The 21386-nt window shown below is 38.7% G+C and overlaps 1 protein-coding gene across 1 annotated transcript in view; it reads left to right on the top strand.

The window, feature by feature from the left end:
• LOC136864677 (stalled ribosome sensor GCN1) overlaps positions 1-21386 on the top strand; it is a 599881-nt gene that overhangs the window by 118517 nt on the left and 459978 nt on the right. The window contains exons 10-12 of the mRNA XM_067141987.2: positions 3756-3921; positions 11342-11758; positions 20995-21119. Coding sequence (XP_066998088.2) covers positions 3756-3921; positions 11342-11758; positions 20995-21119 — 708 coding nt within the window. The remainder of the gene's footprint in view (positions 1-3755; positions 3922-11341; positions 11759-20994; positions 21120-21386) is intronic.

Here is a 21386-nt window from a genome sequence, read left to right as displayed (position 1 = left end):
TGATGATTTTCCCTTGGTCATCTTTAATAATATGAGTCTTAGGCATAAACTCTCGTGCTAAGTATTTAACCTTGTTGTACAGTTCTGTGCTGTGATTTTTGGTCGCATGTGCCTCTAGTTCTCCACACAGTTTCTTAATGTGTACATTCTTGTCTCTTCTACAGGCGTGTTTGATATCACTGTTAATTTTTTTCATTAGTCGTCCTTGTTGTTCTGGATCTGTAACTGTGAGCCGGATGTTAAGTCTCATTTCAACCAGTGCCAAAGTTTCGTCAGTTATCCATTGTTGTCGCTTCACTGCGGTGTTCATCTTTGGGACCTCGCTCGCTGCATCTGTGATCCATTCTTCAATTCTCTTCCAAGCCATGTCACAATTTCCCTCTAGGTCAGGTGGCCGAGTACTTCGTAGTGTTTCTTGGAAAGCGATTGGCTCAGGGGCCGCTAACTTTTTCGTATTGACTCTCACCAATACCAAATCAAAAGTGAAGTTTAGGGGTGAAACATCAGAGACATTTGAAATTAAAACTGGACTACGGCAGGGAGATGGGCTCTCACCACTATTATTTAACTGTGCTCTAGAAATGGTAATGAGGGAATGGTTTAGAAAATGTCCCCCCAAAATAAAGATTGGCCGAAAAATCAAAACAAATTGCCTGGGTTTTGCTGACGATTTAGCATTACTAGCAGTGGACATAAAAGAAGCAAAAACCCAGATATCAGAACTTCAAAACATTGCAAATAAAATTGGCCTCAAAATATCATTTGAAAAAACAGAAATTATGCCCCAAAAACCAACACAGCTAAAAGAAGTCACCATAAATGGTAATAAAATCAAAATAGTAACTCAGTTTAAATATCTTGGAGAAGTAATAACACATAACTTAAATGAAAAAATCTCAATCCAAGTAAGAACAAATAGATTAGCTAAAGCACAAAAATTAACATGGGATATCTACAAAAAGAAATGTCTATCAATAAATACAAAAATAAAACACTACAACACAGTTATAAAACCGGAAGCTACATATGCAGCAGAAACACTCTTTTACCTGAATAAACAATCAAAGACTGACAGACTTCAGAAAATTGAAAGGAGGATTGGAAGAACCTGTATCAACAAAAAATATCAGAAAGATGGACAGTGGCGGTTAATACCTAACAAAGTCGTGTACAAAGAGCTAGAACCCATTACAGATACTATGCGTAAGAGGAGACTGGGATTCTTTGGACATATCATGAGGATGCAGGACTCGAGACTTCTGAAACAACTAGTACAACACAATCTCGTCTCAAAAAATACCACAACAGGATGTAAATGGATCGGAGAAGTAAGAGAGGATCTGAAGGAAATAGGCCTTACAACAGAAGACACCAAAAATAAGATAAAATTGAATACAAAACTCAAGAATACAAACCTCCGCTTTACCCTTACACAAAACAAACCAACAACACGCACATTTTCGACTGAGGAAAGGGCACGAAGATCGGAGCGTCTGAAGAAGTACTGGGAGGACCGCAAAGCCCGAACAATCCCTTCAAAGAGACCTGAACGACGGACTGACTAAAGTGATCCTATGTGGTCATAGAAGAAGAAGAAGAAGAAGAAGAAGAAGAAGAAGAAGAAGAAGAAGAAGAAGAAGAAGAAGAAGAAGAAGAAGAAGAAAAAATTCCCCAGATTGGATGAAATTTTAGAGATAACTCCTACTAGCAGTGCTAACAGTCTTGTGTATCATTATGAAAAAATAATAATTTTGAAACGAAATATTGATAAATATGTTGTAATTATTTCCATAAAAAGATTCAAAATTTTGAAAATGAATTTAAAGGTCACCACACAAGATACCCAAAAAACCTTCTGCAAAACTGTTAGACTATCAATTTTTCAAGCACATTAAATTTATTATAAAAAGGTGATTTAAAAAAACACTTTAAAAACAAAAAAAAAAAAAATCTCAAACTGTGGGATCAATTGAGTTATAAATTTGTATCTGTTTAATAATAATTACAATTTATATGTTTAAAATTTGAGACCAATTGATAAATTAGGGAAAAGTTTCATTTTTTACCAGACTATCCCCTTAACGCGAGAATGTACGGGCGATTCAGAGTTGCTAGTCTTAAGCAAGGATCTTGTAGGCTGGAGTGCTATGCGCAAGTTATTTGCATGCAACCTTACTACGAGCTTTGCCTCGACCCACTAACCGACCCCTAGAAGTATTTTTATTTACAAGAATTAAAACGGCGGCACTGTAGAACTCAAATTTGCCACCATGTTCCGTGTTACTATTGCTTGGCTAGGCCTGCCACCTTAGTTGAAAAGTTAGAAAATCGTGCAGTTTTAAACAGTCACGGCATGTGCCGTGTACGCCTTAATCACAGGGTTATTAATCGCGTCGTACCTTGTAGAGTGTATGGGGTGCTAGAGGCCTGTTGATAATTTTGTTGTCCCCTGCCCAATTGTCTCGTTACAAGCCGGACCTAACCAAGCCAGACCACTAGCCTGGTTTTGAAACTAAGTTGGTAGCCTCGCATAACCCGCTGTGACATTGGCCAAGTCACGCCGTGTGGGAGCTCTATAGCGTTCATGAAGGGTCTACAGAATCTTTACGAAATTACAGGTTATCACCTTAATATCGACGTATATCATTAATTTGCAATAAGAGAACTAACCTTACCCAAAGGTTTTCAGTTATTACGAGATGTAAGGAAAAGTGAAACGAAATTGTGTAAAAGTCACTCTTTCATTTTCATGGCATGTATCAGGGTTGCAATATTTTGATACCATTATGCACGCACGCACACACACACACGCGCGTTATGTGCATGTTCGGCTCCATGGCTAAATGGTTAGCACGTTTTGTCCTACGGTTCAAGGGGTCTCGATCATGTCGGGGATTTTAATTTTCGTTGGTTAATTCGGACGGTTCGGGGGTGCGTGTGCGCACCGACTTACACATTAGGATTCGTCTTTGGTGGGGCTGCATTTTCATAAGCGCGTAGATCGCGTATCGCGTGACTACTCGAAAGACCTGCGCCAATCTTCGGAGGCCACACGCCGTTATTATTTATTTACATGATGAAAAATGCCCAAATACAGTATCCATATTTTATTATTTTTCTTTCGCCCTTTTTTTGTGTCACCCGCATCCATAGTCATTTTCCCCCTCCCCCTAAAAAAAGGAATGCATTGAGGTTTTACTGTAATCGACATTTGAGAAACCTGTTGAGCTTAAATGATGCCCTCAAGGCCTAATATATTGCTTTATCATAGGACTTGCAAAGGACAGAATAGTACATAGTCAGATGAAGTACTTTTTTAAAATCTGTATTTGTGTGCATTTGCTTTACACCTCTTAGTTTTTAAATTAGCAAGAAATTACATATGTTCAAAATGTAGTGGTAATCAAAGTACCTTCATGATTATGTAATTTGTTGTCATTCAGGGATGACTAAGTTTCTTCAATGCTAGAACATGTTGGATCATCAGTATTGAAATAGTTATACATACTCATTTTATTCCAAGATGATGCAACTTTAAAAAAAATGTTTATATACAATGCATTAGAGGAAGCAGTTTCCTCCTCAGAGACAGAAATATTCAAGTTATACTGATAGAAGAAAATTTATAGCAACAATATAGGTTTGCAGTGTTAACCTCAAAACTGCACATAGTAGGGGAATGAAGCTCTAATGTGATAAACATAATCGGTGTACCTTCTTATGTGTAATCTTGTAATCTGTTACTCTGGATTTAGGTACCAATTGTGACTGAAGCCCTGTCTGCTGTTTGCTTACTACTTAAATTGGCTTCTTCAGATATTGGAACAGACCAGCAGTTATCAAATTTATGGAACATCATCTTGGATGTAGACAAACAACTTTTTGTTTCAGAGAAGTTCCTGACTTTGGCCTCTGAGAGTGGTAAGTTACTATTCCTTTTCCTTCTAATTTGTTTCAGTGCAGTTTTGAAATCTCCAGTTACTGGTTTTCAGTTACCATTTTTTCATGCCAATCTTTCAAGTCTTATATGGACAAAAAGAATTGCCATGGACATGTTTAAATTGTATGAAAAACCAAAAAATTTAGTTTTATATCTGATTTTATTACTTTTAGAATCTTTCTTCTTGTGACATACATAGTATAGTGCATACTATATTTACTCCCTTATAACACCCCCTCTGCCATAATTTTTTACTTTTGCAGGGTGGGGGGGGAATACTCTCAAAAATATCTTTAAAGTGACCTGGCAGCAAGTGCAACATTTCAGTTAATGGTAAAACCCATTCTTCTGCATCACCTGTGCGTTGGCCTTAGCTACTCTCTCCTCCTACCATACACTCCGAATGGCTCTACTTCTAAATTGTTTTTTTGGCAGATTTTGGCTCCGTCTGGTGGTTATGTGCTGAAGCATAGACATCCAACCAATCCCAAGCTGCCATTCATATTGATTTATATCGGCAGAGCACGATCTCGAAACCTAGTTGCCTACTCTATAGGTGGGCCGGCACAAGGTTGCACTTGACAGTTGTAAGTCATGTTGGCACCACTACAAAAATGAAATGAAGAACGTCACCCGTCAGTCAGAATCACCAATCCACTACTTTTTATGTCGGATACAATTACGCATTTTATTAATGTTAATTCGTATTTAATTCCGTATAGTGTTCATAATCTTTTATTTGCTTACACAAATATGAGCATTTAAAAAATATTATAAGGTTTAAGCGAGCTACAAAATAAATACGAACTCTTTTCAGCTGATTGTTGTTGGCAATGTAGGTAGTATAGTGGTGCCATCTATAAGTAGCGTGACTACTGTATTGAAGTGTTGCCGTTTTGTCTGTCGCCGCTAGCACGTGGTCAGGTGTGATTCGCGCGTTTATGAAAGTTTTGTTTTCATTGTGTGAGAATTGTGAAATTTTATTTTAACGAATGCAGTGCGATGTCTCGGAAATGACAACATAGTCATGAAGCGCGAAGTGATAACCCTTTGATCCGCGGAGTGTCCCTTAATAGTCAAGCATTAGAATTAGTGCGGAGAACTCGTGAGTTTTACGAGAGGGAGACGAAATTCGTACGCTTGTATAGCCGTCTCTCTGTTCCTCTAGGTCATGTTGTAGATCATGTTAGGGCTTTCAAAGCGTACTGTCATTCAGACAGGTGTTCGCCTCCAAGAACAGAAGGAAAAAGTGACTGGGGTACATAGCAGTAGCAAAAACGGGGCTGATAGTAGGGACAGCACTCCGGGAAAGAAACGAATTAAGCTGGGGTGAAGTAAAACTTTACGTACGCACTTATAACAAGTCCTTCAGTTACTGAAGTGGAAGGACTGTTCCGGGAGAGTATTGCTCGAATGGATGCGGTTTTGTGCAGGAAGAAATTTAGCCATGTCGCAGCATTCATCAACTCGGCAATGGCAATACATGGTATCATGAGTGACTCTCAGGAGTTGATGATCTGCCTAGACGATGATGACAATGACAACGAAGGTGACGGTAGTGATGGCAGTGAACTGGAGGGTATTGAGCCTCTGCCTTTGTGAATCAGGTATGAAAATAAGGTTTCTGAATTTTCGTAAATTTTACTTGAAACATTGTGTTAGCACCGGTGTATATTATTCTAACATTTATTGGTGTATTTGAAGCGAGATCCTTGTCGGCCGATTTCTGCTGTGTTTTCTAACATCGCGATAATAAGAACTTCGTAGTATATTTATCTCGTATAATTTTGTGTAATGAATAATCGGTGAGTTGAAAGTTCAATTTTTGTGGGCAGATTTCATTTGTATTGTGTATCATCGCGATGACATTAAAAGCATTTCTCCCATGTTTTGAAAAACCCATGTGTCGTGCAATCAGCTGTTGTTACGGCGGCAACATCGCTTCGTGCGCCATTGCAGTGTGACCAATATTGTGTGCAGCTGTCATGTGCAACCTTACGCCGGCCCACCTATAATATTGCATTCATCACATGGTTAACCTGTCTCGCTCAGTGTGTATGGTATTCGGTACGGTTCGTGATCTTTTGCATTTTCCTTCGGTAATTAGCGATTTTTTCATATTGTTGGAGGGTTCCAGTGACTCTGAGATCAGTAGAATGTTCCCTTTGTAGGCCATAACCTCTTTCTGTGCCAGCCATTAGCCGTGAGTGATGTGTTATTTTCTCATTCTCTTTTATTCTTAATAAAATATTCTCTTTTAGTGTCAGATGTTAGTAAGTGTAGTTTTAGTGAAATTGTTTTCAATACATATTCATTAGTTTTTCTGAGTACGGTGTTACATTTGACAAGGGCTGTTTACCACGGTCGTATTGCATCAGCTGTTTTCGCGGGAGTAGCGTGCTGGCAACAGAGGAAAGGCGATGCTCATTTATTTTGCAAAACTTCAATTTAGAAGTAAGGCAGTGCGGAGTATAGATTTCTCAATTCCCTGTCAGCTTCCGAGCTACACATCCCACACAGCTGTGTGTAGTGTGTAATTAGGAAGCATTCAGAACACAGGGAGGAATAAAAATGAGCAACAGAACAACTTTACGGCACCCTTCATGTTGGATGTGTTAGAATATTCTGCAGAAAACTGAGTGAGAGCTGAGTTGTAAGTAAGAAGTGCAGGCGTGTATGGTTTGTTATTGGTGTAACCAGACAGAGGCAAATGACTGGGAGCAAAGGAAACATCTAAATCTTTCTGTGGCCTGAAGAAAGGGGAATATGAAAATGTGGACATGGAAGTTCTGGTGTGGGTTAGAGAACCAGGAGACAATGGCAATGCTGTAAATCATGAAACTGTGCAGTTTAAAGCAGGTGAAATTGCACAAAGTCTTGGTATTGCAGGGAAGGATTTTAAAACTAGTAGAGATTGGTGACTATGTTAAATAGTAATGCGTATCAGTGCACTGTTACTGAACATTCTTACATATCTACCCATAAAATAAATCTTCTCCATACAAGCTCCACTTACCTTTTTTTTTTGAAACTACCCTGTACATTAATACAATTTCAGCACTAACAAAATTTGCTCTTGTTTGAAGCTTTGTCCATTACACAGCCACCGTTGCTTGCTATTTCACTCAGTTTGAGTAGTGCCAAAATTGACTGGTAAACAATTAATAAAAGAACACTTACGGAGGGTTGTACAGTGTTGAGAAAAGAGGACTCTAGTCATCTACTGGAAAAAAGAAAAGGAACTTTTATGTAGAATTGTTCTGGTCTCCGACAAAACAAGCATATCGGAGCACGCTATATATAACGAGTTCTAAAAGACTTTACTCCTGTACGGGCTACAGAAGACAAGTTTAAATGACCATACACCTCTACGGGAGCGAAGGTGTTAACTTTGCTGGAAATGTTATTTAAGAGGAAGTGTACTCAGTGGAGGAATTAGAATTGACAAAACATTTTTCTACCCAGTAATATCTTCATTATGAGGCTCAAACCAGTTTTATTTTCATATGCCTGTCTTTTTGGTGAGGTTTACAGGGAATTCCACCCATCAACTTTGTCTTTGTAGGGTGCCATTGTGAGATTAAGGAGAAAGGCATGGTACACTAAGGATTTCATGATGACCAAACAGCACAGTAGGCCTGTTTTTTCAATTTACTAGAACTGGGAAAGTGGCCAAGTTGCATACCATAGGCAGAATTACAGTTGATAATGTAGGAGAGGGAAGATTGAAACTTTATATTCTGAATAATCATCCATTTCAGTTTTGTACCTGGTAGCCATGATGGTTAAGGTGTCAACGTCTGTATGGGCTGACACCATGGTTTGCCAGTTCGAGTCACGTTGGTCGAAAACATTTCCCCATCAGAATGTTGACTGGCAGAGTATGAGGTACATACATATCCCACATTGTTCCTTCTATACAATGGTTTGGTGAATGAAGCCCCTCCACCAACTTCTGTCTTTATACTTTTCTCCTTCTGCAGTGTTGTCCCAGTCGCCTCCTCGTTGCTGAATGTCGTTTTTCACCACGTCTGTATATTGCATTCTTGGCCGCCCTCTTGGTCTTGAATATTTTTAGCTGCAGATCATACCTTTTTCTGGGTATGCGATCAGGATCCATCCTTCGCATGTGACCATACCATTTGGGTCTACGCAGAGTTATGTTATCCTGCATTCTGCCAACCTGAGCCGTGTCCCTGATGTTCTCATTACGACTTTAATCTCTTCTTGTTTTGCCAACCATCGCTCGGACGAATCTCATTTCAGCTGCCTGAATCCTTGCTTCATCCTTTTTCCTCATGGTCCAGGTCTCACGCCCATATGTCAAAATTGGCATGTAATAAGTCAGATAAATTGCTCACTTTCATTTCAATGGTACTTTTGGGTTCCATATTAGGTCTCGGACAACTCTATAGAATGTTCCTCCAACTTGAATCCTGCTAGTAAGTTCCTCTTCAGTGGAGCCTGTTGCTGATATCATGTTTCCTAGATATTTGAATTTCTTGGACATCTTGTTGATTACTCTCTATTTCAATGTAACCTTCAGGTTGATCATTTCTCTGCATAACCAACACTTAACTTTTTTTCCTGACTGAATCTTTGGCCATACCCCTTAGCTGTTACTGTCCATTAATTGATCTGACCTGAAGTTCCTCCTTGGAATCTCCCCATGTACAGATGTCATCAGCAAATAGCAGGACTCGTTTTGTTGTCACCAACGTTTTGGCATACTTGTTGTTGAATCTCATTCATCACAGTAATGGAGAGAAGAGGTGCCAGAACTCCACCTTGTCTTAGGCTTGTAGTTATTCTAAAGGGTTCAGTCATTCCTGATGGTGTTTTGACGGGACTACTGATGTCTTCATATAAATTCTCAATTAGTTTTATTATGTCATTACTGATTCCACTGTTTCTCAGCACTTCCCAGATTTTGTCCCTGCTTACACCATCAAAGGCCTTGTTGATATCCAGGAAGGCCAGCCAAAGGACCTTATGTTTATAATACTTCTCCATTAGCTGGCACAGTCCAAATATTAGGTCAACTGTTGATCTGCCTTTCCGGAATCCGTATTGTTCCTCTGATAACTTTATTTCTATCGATGGTCTTATTTTCCTTTCTAAAATCCTTTCATACAGCTTTCCCACTTGGGAAGTTTATCCAATTCCTCTGTAATAGGAACATTTATTCCTGTCACCTTTCTTAAAGAGTGGAATGATACCTTTTTTCCTGTCTGCTGGTATCTGCCCATCCTTCCATATGGAATTATTATTATTATTATTATTATTATTATTATTATTATTATTATTATTATTATTATAGTGTAAATGTACATAATATTAAGCTTCTTACTCATGTACATAGATCACTTTTTATGACCATACTTATATTACCATCTACTTTATTACGTATTGTGTTCTCTTTATGCATTGCTTATATTTTTCAGTTTGTATCCTACATTTTCATTGTGACTTTCTCTTTTTATCTTTATGCTCTGGATTTATTTTATTCTATTTGTTGAACTTTGACTTGTTTCTTCACTATATGTTGTCCAAATCTTATCTTTGATTTTCTAATACAATAGTACATTTTTTAAATATATGTATTATCTATAAATTATGTGGTCAAATGTAAAGAGGGCCATGAGCGCTAACTTTGCCACTGCTAAAGTCAAAAATAAATAAATAAATAAATAAATAAATAATACAAGGAAATTGGCTGGTCAGATTGAGCTCTGAGGTTGTATTCAGGAGATAGTGAGTTCGAGCCCTGAAGACGGTTTCCCTTTTACACACTAGGCAAATGCTGGGGCTGTACTTCAAGGCCGCGCCAGATTCCTTCAATCCACGAACCTGGTACGCAGGCGGAGCAGGGGGAGGTGATACTCCCACGTGGCATGTCCCAGGTGGCGGATACGGGGATCCTAACCAGCTTGCCGGCGGACTTGAGGGAAATAAAATACCTCTCGCGGACCAAACACACACCCCTGTGGGGGGGGAGGCAGACGAATAATACACCTACGGTATCCCCTGCCTGTTGTGAGAGTCGACTAAAAGGGGTGATCAAGGGCTGATTGTATTAGAACTATGAAATGACTTCTGATTAGTACCATCACGCACGAAACACCATGGGTCGCTTTTACTTGCGAGTAGTACCACTCTGTTAGGTACGGAATAGTTTTGTGATTCGTAACTCTCAAGCGGGGTTCAGTGTGGGTTTCCAGTACCCGTGAGTCGTACCCATGTTAGCATCACCACGGGTCTGGGCGTTGCCTGTGAGTTGTACCACTATATGAGCGACACCGTGGGTCTGCGTTGCGAGTGATTAGTACCCACCTTGTGAGGAACCTCATCGGTTTGCGTTGGCTATGTGTGGCGCCATTGTGCGAGAAACACCATAGGTCTGCGTTACCTTTACGACGTACAATACTTGTGAGTAGTGCCTTAATGTTTGGAACACAGTGAGTTTACGCTACCTTTGATTAGTACCGCAGCTTGAGAAATATCATGGTTCTCCTTTACTACCGATAAGTGCCGTTATGCGGGATCGTTGACATAGATGTTGACCCATTCAGACCAGCATCATCGATTCAGGATTAGGCTTTGGAAGCAGTCCCTTGGTCAGTAACATTTTTTTTCTGGGAATGTGAGGCATTGCACGTTTTATCCACTGCTTATTTTAAATTCATATTCATCAATTCATTCCTCATTATCACGTTTTGAATTCGGGTCAGTGGATTAATTTTGTACTTTTAAATTGTAATCTTATTTTGTACCATAGGGGCCGATGACCTAGATGTTAGGCCCCTCTAAACAACAAGCATCATCATCATCGATTCTTTCAACCTCGTAGCCCTTTTTAATCCCATCGCCGCCATAAGACCTTTTTGTGTCGCTGCAATGTAAAGCCAGTTGTAATTTTTGTTGTTTTTGTTGAGAAATTGCAGCGCACCATTTACGGTCTTGCATTCATGAAATATCAGAGGACTGTTCCAATAATAATAAAAAATATTTTTTACCTCCCACTAATGACTTATGCTTTTTGGAGACTCCGAGGTGCCTGAATTTAGTCCCGCAGGAGTTTTTCTGTTCCAGTGAATCTTCCGACATGAGGTCGATGTATTTGAGCACCTTCAGATACCACCGGACTGAGCCAGGTTCGAACCTGTCTAGTTGGTGTCAGAAGGCCAGCACCTCAACTGTGAGAGCCACTCAGCTTGACAGGACTGTTCAAAGTTCTTACTATTTGTTATATTTTTAAAATAAAGAGCTTTCAAACAAATTAAAAAGGAAAGGTGCTTCAGTTTTTGGAAACTTGTTGCTGGCCTGAACGAGTTTTGACATGTTTATTGTATGTTTCATTTCTTCATAGTTCTTTTTGTGCTCAGAACTTTTTGATTTCAGCTCTTTACAATGTGATGCAACTATGTGAACGTGTGCTATTGGATCAACCTGATAAGCTAGATGGAAGAGCAAACCCATTCCATAAGGCCATCATATTTTGCTTAACACATCCTTCTTCGGAACTTCGTCAACACTGCCGTTCTTCTGTACGAAAACTGTTATCTCCATTGGGTGGTCTTAGTTTAGCTCAGTGCCTCCTGAAAGAATTTACAAAGTTCCTGGATACAGCTAAGGTTCTGAGTAGTGATACGGAGAAAGAAAATAAGGACGGAGTTGAAGCTGGTGGTGGAGGTGAAATTAACCCTAAAGTATTGGTTGATTGCATCGTGACATTTTGTTCTGGTGAAAATAAGGAGCCTGGTGGATACAAACTTTTATCGCTGGAAAGTTTAGTCTGCAGCCATCATCCTGTGATTAGTGAGTATGAAAATGTTAACAATCTTTTTCCATTTGATCATAAAATTAGAAAGAAGCTGAGGTTAAAGGCATATTTAGAGAACATAACTTAAACTTTCTTTTCTTAGTGTTTCTGACTTTGCAGTTTATTCACTATTTAGGAACTTACGTAAACATCTCTTAGAGGGTTAGAAGAGTTGCTACTGTCTGTGTATGTGCCGTATTAGTAAAGCCATTACAATCTTCTCATTAGAATGGCATAGTTTTCAATTTGACTTAGCATTTGGTTGCTAATATATGCTCCTTGACCAAGTAACCCTGATTCGGTACTATTTCTACTGCTGTCCTTACTTCGTGAAATGGATCAATAACAAAAAATTTGGCAAACTCTGAAACTTGCTCATTTTAATCTACAGGGTGGGCAAGAAGTCTCCGTACCCCTGTAACAGTTTAGTATAAAATGTTATGCCCTGTGTCTTGTCGTTCGTGCACCCTCACACTTCCCACAACCGCTCCTCAGTAGTATCTCCTGTAGTACTGCTCATTTCTGCCATTGCTTCGCACTGACACTCGACTGCAACTATATGTATTCCAACACTTGATTCCAACAGATAATAAAAAGCAATATAGCCACATGCTTTTTCTGTAAGACCTAGTGTTTACAGTGCACTATGTTTTCTGGTATGGGCTAGAGCAGTTTTGTTACTTTCATTGATCTGTCTCTGTCTTATCCTTGGCTTTGACAATATGAAAGTGACTGAAGTATGAGCGATGCCAGTAATGCCAGTCCTTCTGCAGCCAGTCCCTGCTATGAATGGTGTGAAAATGTTGCTCATAGGGTCGGTTGGTGCATGCATTTCAGTGGGCCTGGCAGACTGATATGTAAGAGCAAATTGTGGTTCGGTGAGGAAAGCAACGGGGAAACGACCTCCCTCCTCATTTCCCTGGTACGCCGCTTCAGTGATGCCTGGGCCATCTATGACAGCTGATGGCAGAGCTGTTTAGGATCCAACCAGCCTTAGGGCTGAAGACTGAAGACATGCAAATACAGCTACCAACCTGCATAAATAACATTTGATACTAAACATTTAGAGGGGTACGGGGACTTCTCACCCATCCTGTATTTTATTTCTTTTAAACATCTTCGTTGCACATTTTTTGCTAGTTCACAGTTGTTACATCACCAGGAGGAGTTAATTTAATGCAAAGGGGGAAATTTGATGAACGGATGTATATCTACTACTTACGTGTTTAGGATCATGGTGATGTGTTCATATTTCTGTGTTACTGCACTTGTGAATTCATTCAGTAATTTATGGGTGATATTTGAGCATAAATAATGCGTTCTTTAGCAACTGAGGAAGGTTTCATTGCCATTATCTTCAATTTTGTTGAAGCTTAACTGACATGTTCGCTTGTAGTTTCTCTGAAATGTCAATTTACGTGTGCTCTACACATTCGACTCTCATGCAGGTTAACTGTATATTTTGCACAGTCTAGAAATCTGATTCCTTTGACCCTGTTAACCTACTCACTTAGTGTAAAGTTGTACTTACCTATGTAGGTCCGAATATCAAGAAACAATTTGATTTAGAATTTTTCACTTCTTTCCTGAGTATTTCAATACTGTTCTATCTCTGGGGTTATCCATTTCATGGTCCCTGTTGAAGCACTAGTCCATGACCTGTGTGAGAGAATAAAGAGCAATTGGTGCTGGTTCTGAAGAAAGTACAGTGCAACCTCTATTATCTGTTCCTGGAAACTACAGTTTCCTGGATTGTTTGTTCAAATTGTATGGTTCCACGAACATGTTAATTAAATAGTATTATCGCTTTATCTGTTCCTCGAAACGATTTCCTGGATTAACCGACCAAACATTTCAGTCCCAGCAACTCTAAATCCTCGATCAAGTGCTTTTCAAGAAGAAGTAGATCACTAAAGGACGGCTACGACATACCCATGGATCGTGCCGTTAATGTCCTGACATTGTGATAATTACAGTAGAGCAAGTGTACTGTGCTGGGAAACCGATCAGCGGTGGATTTTCATAGGGGTCCATCTTAGCATTGATTTCAGCTGGTATTATTTAGGGAATCCTCAGAAATCATAAAACAGAGTAGCCACAACAATTGGAAGGAGACAGTGTATTTAGACAGCTCTACTTGAATACGGAATGGTTTAGTTAAATGTTCGTACTTGCAAAAACTCTGCATTGTGTCCAGGGATAGATATTTATTTTTTACTTTTTTCTACTGTATTGCCAAACAGGTTTTCGGCAGTTCCAAAAGGGCACTATATATATTCGCTGGACTTTTAGACAGGAATCTAAATTGCTTCTTTGTAACACAAATCTAGTATTTTAATAACATGGGATACGATTATGTTCTCAACCAGGGAAGGTTTTGCACCTCACATATAAAAGCCATTGCTGTTTAGGTCCTAATAAAGGACAGGGATTTTTACGTTCACGTTTTTGTTAAAATGTCCGTATAAAAACGGCAGTAGTTTTATTTGCGCAGCGTAACATTTAAAAACTTTGTAAAATTTCCCACTCACACTGGCTTGTGCAGCAAGCGCGCTTTCCACCTGAGTTCTAGGTCACGAATAAACCGTAATTTCTGGAGTTTTGATGGGGTGTTTTCCTCTTTCCAAACTGCTTGTGATTAGTGACAGGCAGAATTGAATATTTAATACATTGGAAGACTTTTGAGAATCGATACTTACATTTGGTACCATATTCTAGAGTTCAACGTAAACTAAAAGTGGATGTAGGCTTAATTTACGTGGTACAAGATTTCCAGAGACTTGCTACAAACAGGATGCCAGTGCCCATATTACAATGGAAGATATATATAAAAAATATTTTGCCATCATGCTGTGCGCTTTTGTATCTAATGTGCTTCATTTTATTAGGTTGGAGAATTACGAAATACATGGGATTGATTGTTGTTTGGCATGGCGTTATTTAGTAGATTTTTCTATGACCTGTGCGGATGAAAGTTGCTGACACGATAGAGGTATCCCTGGTAAAACTGAGTGTAAAATGTCGATATTTTTAACTCGTGTAATTAATGTTTAAAGCCGGCCACACGGTCTAGCTTGCCTGCCTCTCACCCATAGGCCTCGGGTTCAGTTCCTGGCCACGTCAGGTATGTTTACCTGGATACGAGGCTAGTGCTTACCGTCAATTGCGGAGCTAAATAATGAGATGACTATCCCAGTCTGGAGAGCAGGAATAACGACCGAGAGGATTACTTACACTGACTATGCATTATCTCTAAATCTGTAGATCTTTGGGGTGAGCAGTGGTTGCTTGGAGGCCATTAGTGTGATGTTTAGCCAAATTGTTGATGGTTTTAACTCGTTCCCGGACTTTCTATTTTCCCGTATTGTATGTTTTTACCCCTGGTTCCCTCAAAAACGGAGAATCGAGGTTCCACTGTAGTTTAAAAATCTTTTCGGTTGGGGCTGGGGAGAAGACACACCTGCTCTGTACTGAAATAAGAATGGATATTTATGTAATGTATTTAAATGAAGTTCAAAAACTTCATATTAATTCCGTATTGAACCGAGAATCTAATGGGAATGAGGAAGGTCCACCTATTCAATACCATGCAATGTTATAAAATGAATTATAACATTTTATTATTCATAGTACCAGTTTCGATGCTAGTATGCATCATATTTAGCCACAAAATAGAAAAACATAGACAAGGTTAAAAAAAATTCATAAAAGTGTACACAAATCTTACAAATGAGGAATGACTTGATTAAAAACATGAGCCGTGAACATTGACTTTTAACCTTAACCTAAAAATATAGCACAAATTATCTTAAAACTTTGTGTAAACGTCCTCTTGACAAGAGTTCTCTGAATCTAAAAACGTTGAATGACTTGTAACCAGATTAACAATGAGCTGAGGACAATAACTTATATATCACTATCTTAAAAGTCCAACACCATATTTCTTTTTTTCATAAGAATATTTGAAAGTTTTCTTGATGAACATTAAGATTCTTGAAGTAAATGGTGCAAATATTAACAAAACATTTTACCATTGGTCAAAAAGGTCTGTCGTTAAAATAGCTTAACCAGTCTTAAGACGTAACAAATTATAGAACTAAAAAGAACACGAAGGAACTTCAAACTCTGTTTTATGTGGTAAAAAGCATGTCTTCTCTAACTTAAGAAATTGTGGCTGGCTTCGGTCTGCTAAGTATTCTATAACAAACTTTTACATGGAAATGAGGCGGATGCCAGGGTGCTAAACAATGTTCTCGGTTCAAAATGGGACCTGAAGCAGATAAAGAAAAAGAGGGGGGTGTTAAGAAAGGTTCTTGAAAAAAGATAAGGTCCTGTCCTAAGAATTAACGTGAATATGAGACTCACCTCTGGCAGCATGTGTGATGTGTGTAATCAGATGTTAGAGAAGACACTGAGAGCCGAAAGACACCGTGACCAATGTACCTGTGTTTGAGGGGAAGGGGGAGATGTAGATCAGGGGAGGTAGGGAAAGTGGGTGGAGGAGAGGCTTAGTGGAAATGCGGGAAGTAGGGAAGAGAGAGGGGAATTATGTAGGGCGATGCGGTGAGAGGGTGTGGCGTGAGAATGTTTTCTTTATGCTTTAAAAGACTGATTTGCTATTGGAAGCTTTTGAGTCCGAAAAACGCTAGCAACAAATTGAACAATACTTTTGGTTTCTCAGAAATATCATTGAGATTTAAACCGGCATTAAAGTATTGATCGAATCCCACTATCGGCAGCCCTGAAAATGGTTTTCCGTGGTTTCCCATTTTCACACCAGGCAAATGCTGGGGCTGTACCTTAATTAAGGCCACGGCCGCTTCCTTCTAACTCCTAGGCCTTTCCCATCCCATCGTCGCCATAAGACCGATCTGTGTCGGTGCGACGTAAAGCCCCTAGCAAAAAAAAAAAATAAAGTATTGATCCAGGTGAATGAAACAGCTCTCAGTGATGTCAAGCAAAGTACCTTTATTATGAAGCTGTAGAACTGGGAGATCCTGATCAATGTTAATAAAATTATGCTGAAAATCTTTCATATGCTGCCCCATTGGTGAAAACCTATTGTATCTAACGGCATTAACGTGTTCCGCGTATCTAATTTTAAAATTTCTTCCTGTTTGTCCAAGATAAGAACTGCTGCAGTCATGACAGCATAGTCTGTACACTCGGGAACTATGAAAAACATTATTTCTATTTAATGAAGTGGAGTTATGCAGGATGTCAATGCTTCTATTATTAGTTCTATAAGAAATCATGGTGTTATGCTTTTTGAAGGCGTTGGTGATACTGTGTATTTTATTTGTAAAGGTGAAAGTCGAAATAGTATTAACTTTGGATTTTCTTCTCAGAAGGGTGGTATTAGGACGGTACTTAAACTTGCTGATTATTCTCTCAATGAAGACATTCTGGAAACCATCGTTTCTAGCTATCACCCAAATTAAATTTAATTCTTTATTCAAATTCTTTTTTGACATAGGAACTCTAAAAGGCTTTGTCAACCAGACTATTATAGGTAGAATTTTTGTGAGACTGAGGATGGGAAGAATCATTCCTGATGGTGATAGCAGTCTGAGTAGGTTTTCTATAGATATTATATGAAAAAAAAGGAAAGTGATCGAGTAACTGTTAAGTCCAAAAAATTTAAATGATTATTATTCTCGGATTCTAGGGTAAATTTGAGCCTCCGTGGCTCAGACGGCAGTGCATCGGCCTCTCCCCGCTGGATACTGTGGTTCAAATCCCAGTCACTCCATGTGAGATTTGTGCTGGACAAAGCGGAGAATTGGCAGGTTTTTCTCCGGGTACTCCGGTTTTCCCTGTAATCTTTCATTCCAGCAACTCTCTCCATTCTCATTTCATAGCATCTATCAATCATTAATAAATCACTTGGGGAGTGGCGACCCCATCGTACTAACAGCCTATATCTGCTTCATTCATTACATCCCTGACCTGGTCAATGACTGGAAAACAGTTTGTAGGTTTTCATTTTTCATTTTCTAAGGTAAATTTTATATCTTGATCTAAACTGTTGAGATTATCAAGATTAGATTTTGCATCTGTCGACCGTTCGAGAATTACGAAAGTATCATCCACATATCTGGCCCAGAAATGAATATTACTGAACGTTAAATTGTTGACTAGCATTATTTTCCAAGAAATCTAAATAAATCTCTGCCAAAATCCTGGAGGCCGGCGACCCCATTGCCAGATCATTCTGCTTATAAATGATATCAAAAGTAAAGTAACCGAGCTCGATAGCTGCAGTCGCTTAAGTGCGGCCAGTATCCAGTATTCGGGAGATAGTAGGTTCGAACCCTACTGTCGGCAGCCCTGAAGATGGTTTTCCGTGGTTTCCCATTTTCACACCAGGCAAATGCTGGGGCTGTACCTTAATTAAGGCCACGGCCGCTTCCTTCCCACTCCTAGACCTTTCCTCTCCCATCATCGCCGTAAGACCTATCTGTGTCGGTGCGACGTAAAACAAATAGCAAAAAAAAAGTAAAGTAATTATTGTTAATCAGCAAGCTAAGAAGACTTACAAAATTTAGAACTTCTCGCTTACTGAGTTGGCTATTAGAAAGAAAATTCTTCTTGATGCTGGGAAAAAGTGCCTTAGTATTTATACTGGGAAACATGTTAACTATATTGAAAGAATGCATAGTGTGAAAGGGACGAAGAACAAAGAACACCACGGAATTAATAGATTGGATCATTTTGTTCTTTGTCCCTTTCACACTATGCATTCTTTCAATATAGTTAACAGGTTTCCCAGTATAAATACTAAGGCACTTTTTTCCACCATCAAGAGGACTCTTCCTGCTAATAGCCAACTCAGTAAGCTAGAAGTTCTAAATTTGAGTCTTCTTAGCTTGCTGATTAACGATAATTACTTTACTTTTGATAATATCGTTTATAAGCAGAATGGTCTGGCAATGGGGTCACCGGCCTCCAGGATTTTGGCAGAGATTTATTTAGATTTCCTGGAAAATAATTGCTATAGTCAACAATTTAATGTTCAGTAATATTCATTTCTGGGCCAGATATGTGGACGATACTTTTGTAATCCTCGAACGGTCCACAGATGCAAAACCTACTCTTGATAATCTCAACAGTTTAGATCAAAATATAAAATTTACCATAGAATCCGAGAATAATAATCATTTAAATTTTTTGGACTTAACAGTTACTCAATCACTTTCTTCTTTTTCATATAATATCTATAGAAAAACCTACTCACGACTGCTATCACCATCAGGAATGATTCTTCCCATCCTCAGGCTCACAAAAATGCTACGTTTAATAGTCTGGTTGACAGAGCCTTTAGAGTTCCTATGTCAAAAAAGAATTTGAATAAAGAATTAAATTTAATTTGGGTGATAGCTAGAAACAATGGTTTCAAGAATGTCTTCATTGAGAGAATAATCAGCAAGTTTAAGTACCGTCCTAATACCACACTTCTGAGAAGAAAACCCAAAGTCAATACTATTTCGACTTTCACCTTTACAAATAAAATGCACAGTATCACCAACGCCTTCAAAACGCATAACACCAAGATTTCTTATAGAGCTAATAATAGAAGCATTGACATTCTGCATAACTCCGCTTCATTAAATGGAAATAATGTTTTTCATAGTTCCGGAGTGTACAGACTATGCTGTCATGACTGCAGCAGCTCTTATCTTGGACGAACAGGAAGAAATTTTAAAATTAGATAGGCGGAACATGTTAATGTCGTTAGATACAGTAGGTTTTCAGCAATGGGGCTGCGTTTGAAAGATTTTCAGCATAATTTTATTAACATTGATCAGGATCTCGCAGTTCTACAGGTTCTTAATAAAGGTACTTTGCTTGACATCACTGAGAGCTGTTTCATTCACCTGGATCGTTACTTTAATGCTGGTTCAAATCTCAATGATATTTCTCAAAAACCAAAAGTATTGTTCGATTTTTTGATAGCGTTTTTCGGACTCAGAAAAGCTTCCAATAGCAAATCAGTCTTCCAAAGCATACAGAAAACGTACTCACACCACGCCCTCTCACTGCATCGCCCCACATAATTCCCCTCTTTCTTCCCTCCTTTCCATTATGCCCCCTCCTCCACCCACTTTCCCTAACTATCCTGCTATCTCCCCCTACTTCTCCCCCTTCCCCTCAAACTCAGGTACATTGGTCACAGTGTCTTTCGGCTCTCAGTGTCTTCTCTAACGTCTGATTACACACATCACACATGCTGCCAGAGGTGAGTCTCATATTCACGTTATTTCTTAGGACGGGACCTTATCTTTTTTCAAGAACCTTTCTTAACATCCCCCTCTTTTTCTTTATCTGCTTCAGGTCCCATTTTGAACCGAGAACATTGTTTAGCACCCTGGCATCCGCCTCATTTCCATGTAAAAGTTTGTTATAGAATACTTAGCAGACCGAAGCCAGCCACAATTTCTTAAGTTAGAGAAGACATGCATTTTACTGCATAAAACAGAGTTTGAAGTTCCTTAATGTCTTTAGTTCTATGATTTGTTACGTCTTAAGACTGGTTAAGCTATTTTAACGACAGACCTTTTCAACCAATGGTAAAATGTTTGCACCATTTACTTCAAGACTAGGTGAATGTTCATCACGAAAACTTTCAAATATTCTTATGAGAAAAGAAATATTGTGTTGGACTTTTAAGATAGTGATATATAAGTTATTGTCCTCAGCTCATTGTTAATCTGGTTACAAGTCATTCAACGTTTTTAGATTCAGAGAACTCTTGTCAAGAGGACGTTTACACAAAGTTTTAAGATAATTTGTGCTATATTTTTAGGTTAAGGTTATAAGTTAATGTTCACGGCTCATGTTTTTAATCAAGTCATTCCTCATTTGTAAGATTTGTGTACACTTTTATGCATTTTTTTTAACCTTGTCATTGTATGTTTTTCGAATTTTGTGGCTGAAGACTATGCACACCAGCATCGAAACCTGTCCTAAGAATAATAATGTTATAAAATGAATTATAACATTTTGTATGGTATTGAATAGGTGGACCTTTCTTGTTCCCATCAGATATATTTACAAGCTTGTTTTATTATATCTAAATGTGAAGTTATTTGATTTCTGCAACACGTTGTTTCATTCCAGAATATCAGGAATGCAAGTTAAGGACAAAAATAAGAAAAGTATGTATAAATTCAGGCATGTTGCCATAAATTTGAGATGAAAATAATCTTCCTGATGTTTTTTATCTTTACAGTGGCATCTGCACCAAAACTTTGGCTGAAACTTCTGAAGTGTATGGGACAGAATCCTAACACATTTGTCAGAAATTTTATTTCTGATATAAACACCCTTCTATTTCAAAATTATGATGCAAGTCTGGTGAGTAATTATTTTTCTTTTGTGCGTAGGATGCTTAACTATTTGCAATATACAAACAGAGTAACTTTGGTTCAAGGGTGAAATTCTTTACACACAGCGAGTTGGCTGTGTAGTTTGTCACACAGCTTTCAGCCTGCATTCAGGAGATAGCTGGTTTGAACCAGACTGTCGGCAGCGCTGAAGATGGTTTTATCGAGTGAGTTGGCTGTGCAGTTAGGGGCACATAGCTGTGAGCTTGAATTCGGGAGATACTGCTTTTGAACTTCA

This window comes from Anabrus simplex, chromosome 2, assembly GCF_040414725.1.
Source record: "Anabrus simplex isolate iqAnaSimp1 chromosome 2, ASM4041472v1, whole genome shotgun sequence".
In the NCBI taxonomy this organism is placed as follows: Eukaryota; Metazoa; Arthropoda; class Insecta; order Orthoptera; family Tettigoniidae; genus Anabrus; species Anabrus simplex.
Note: the sequence above shows the minus strand (reverse complement) of the source record. Positions and strands in the feature narration are given on the sequence as shown.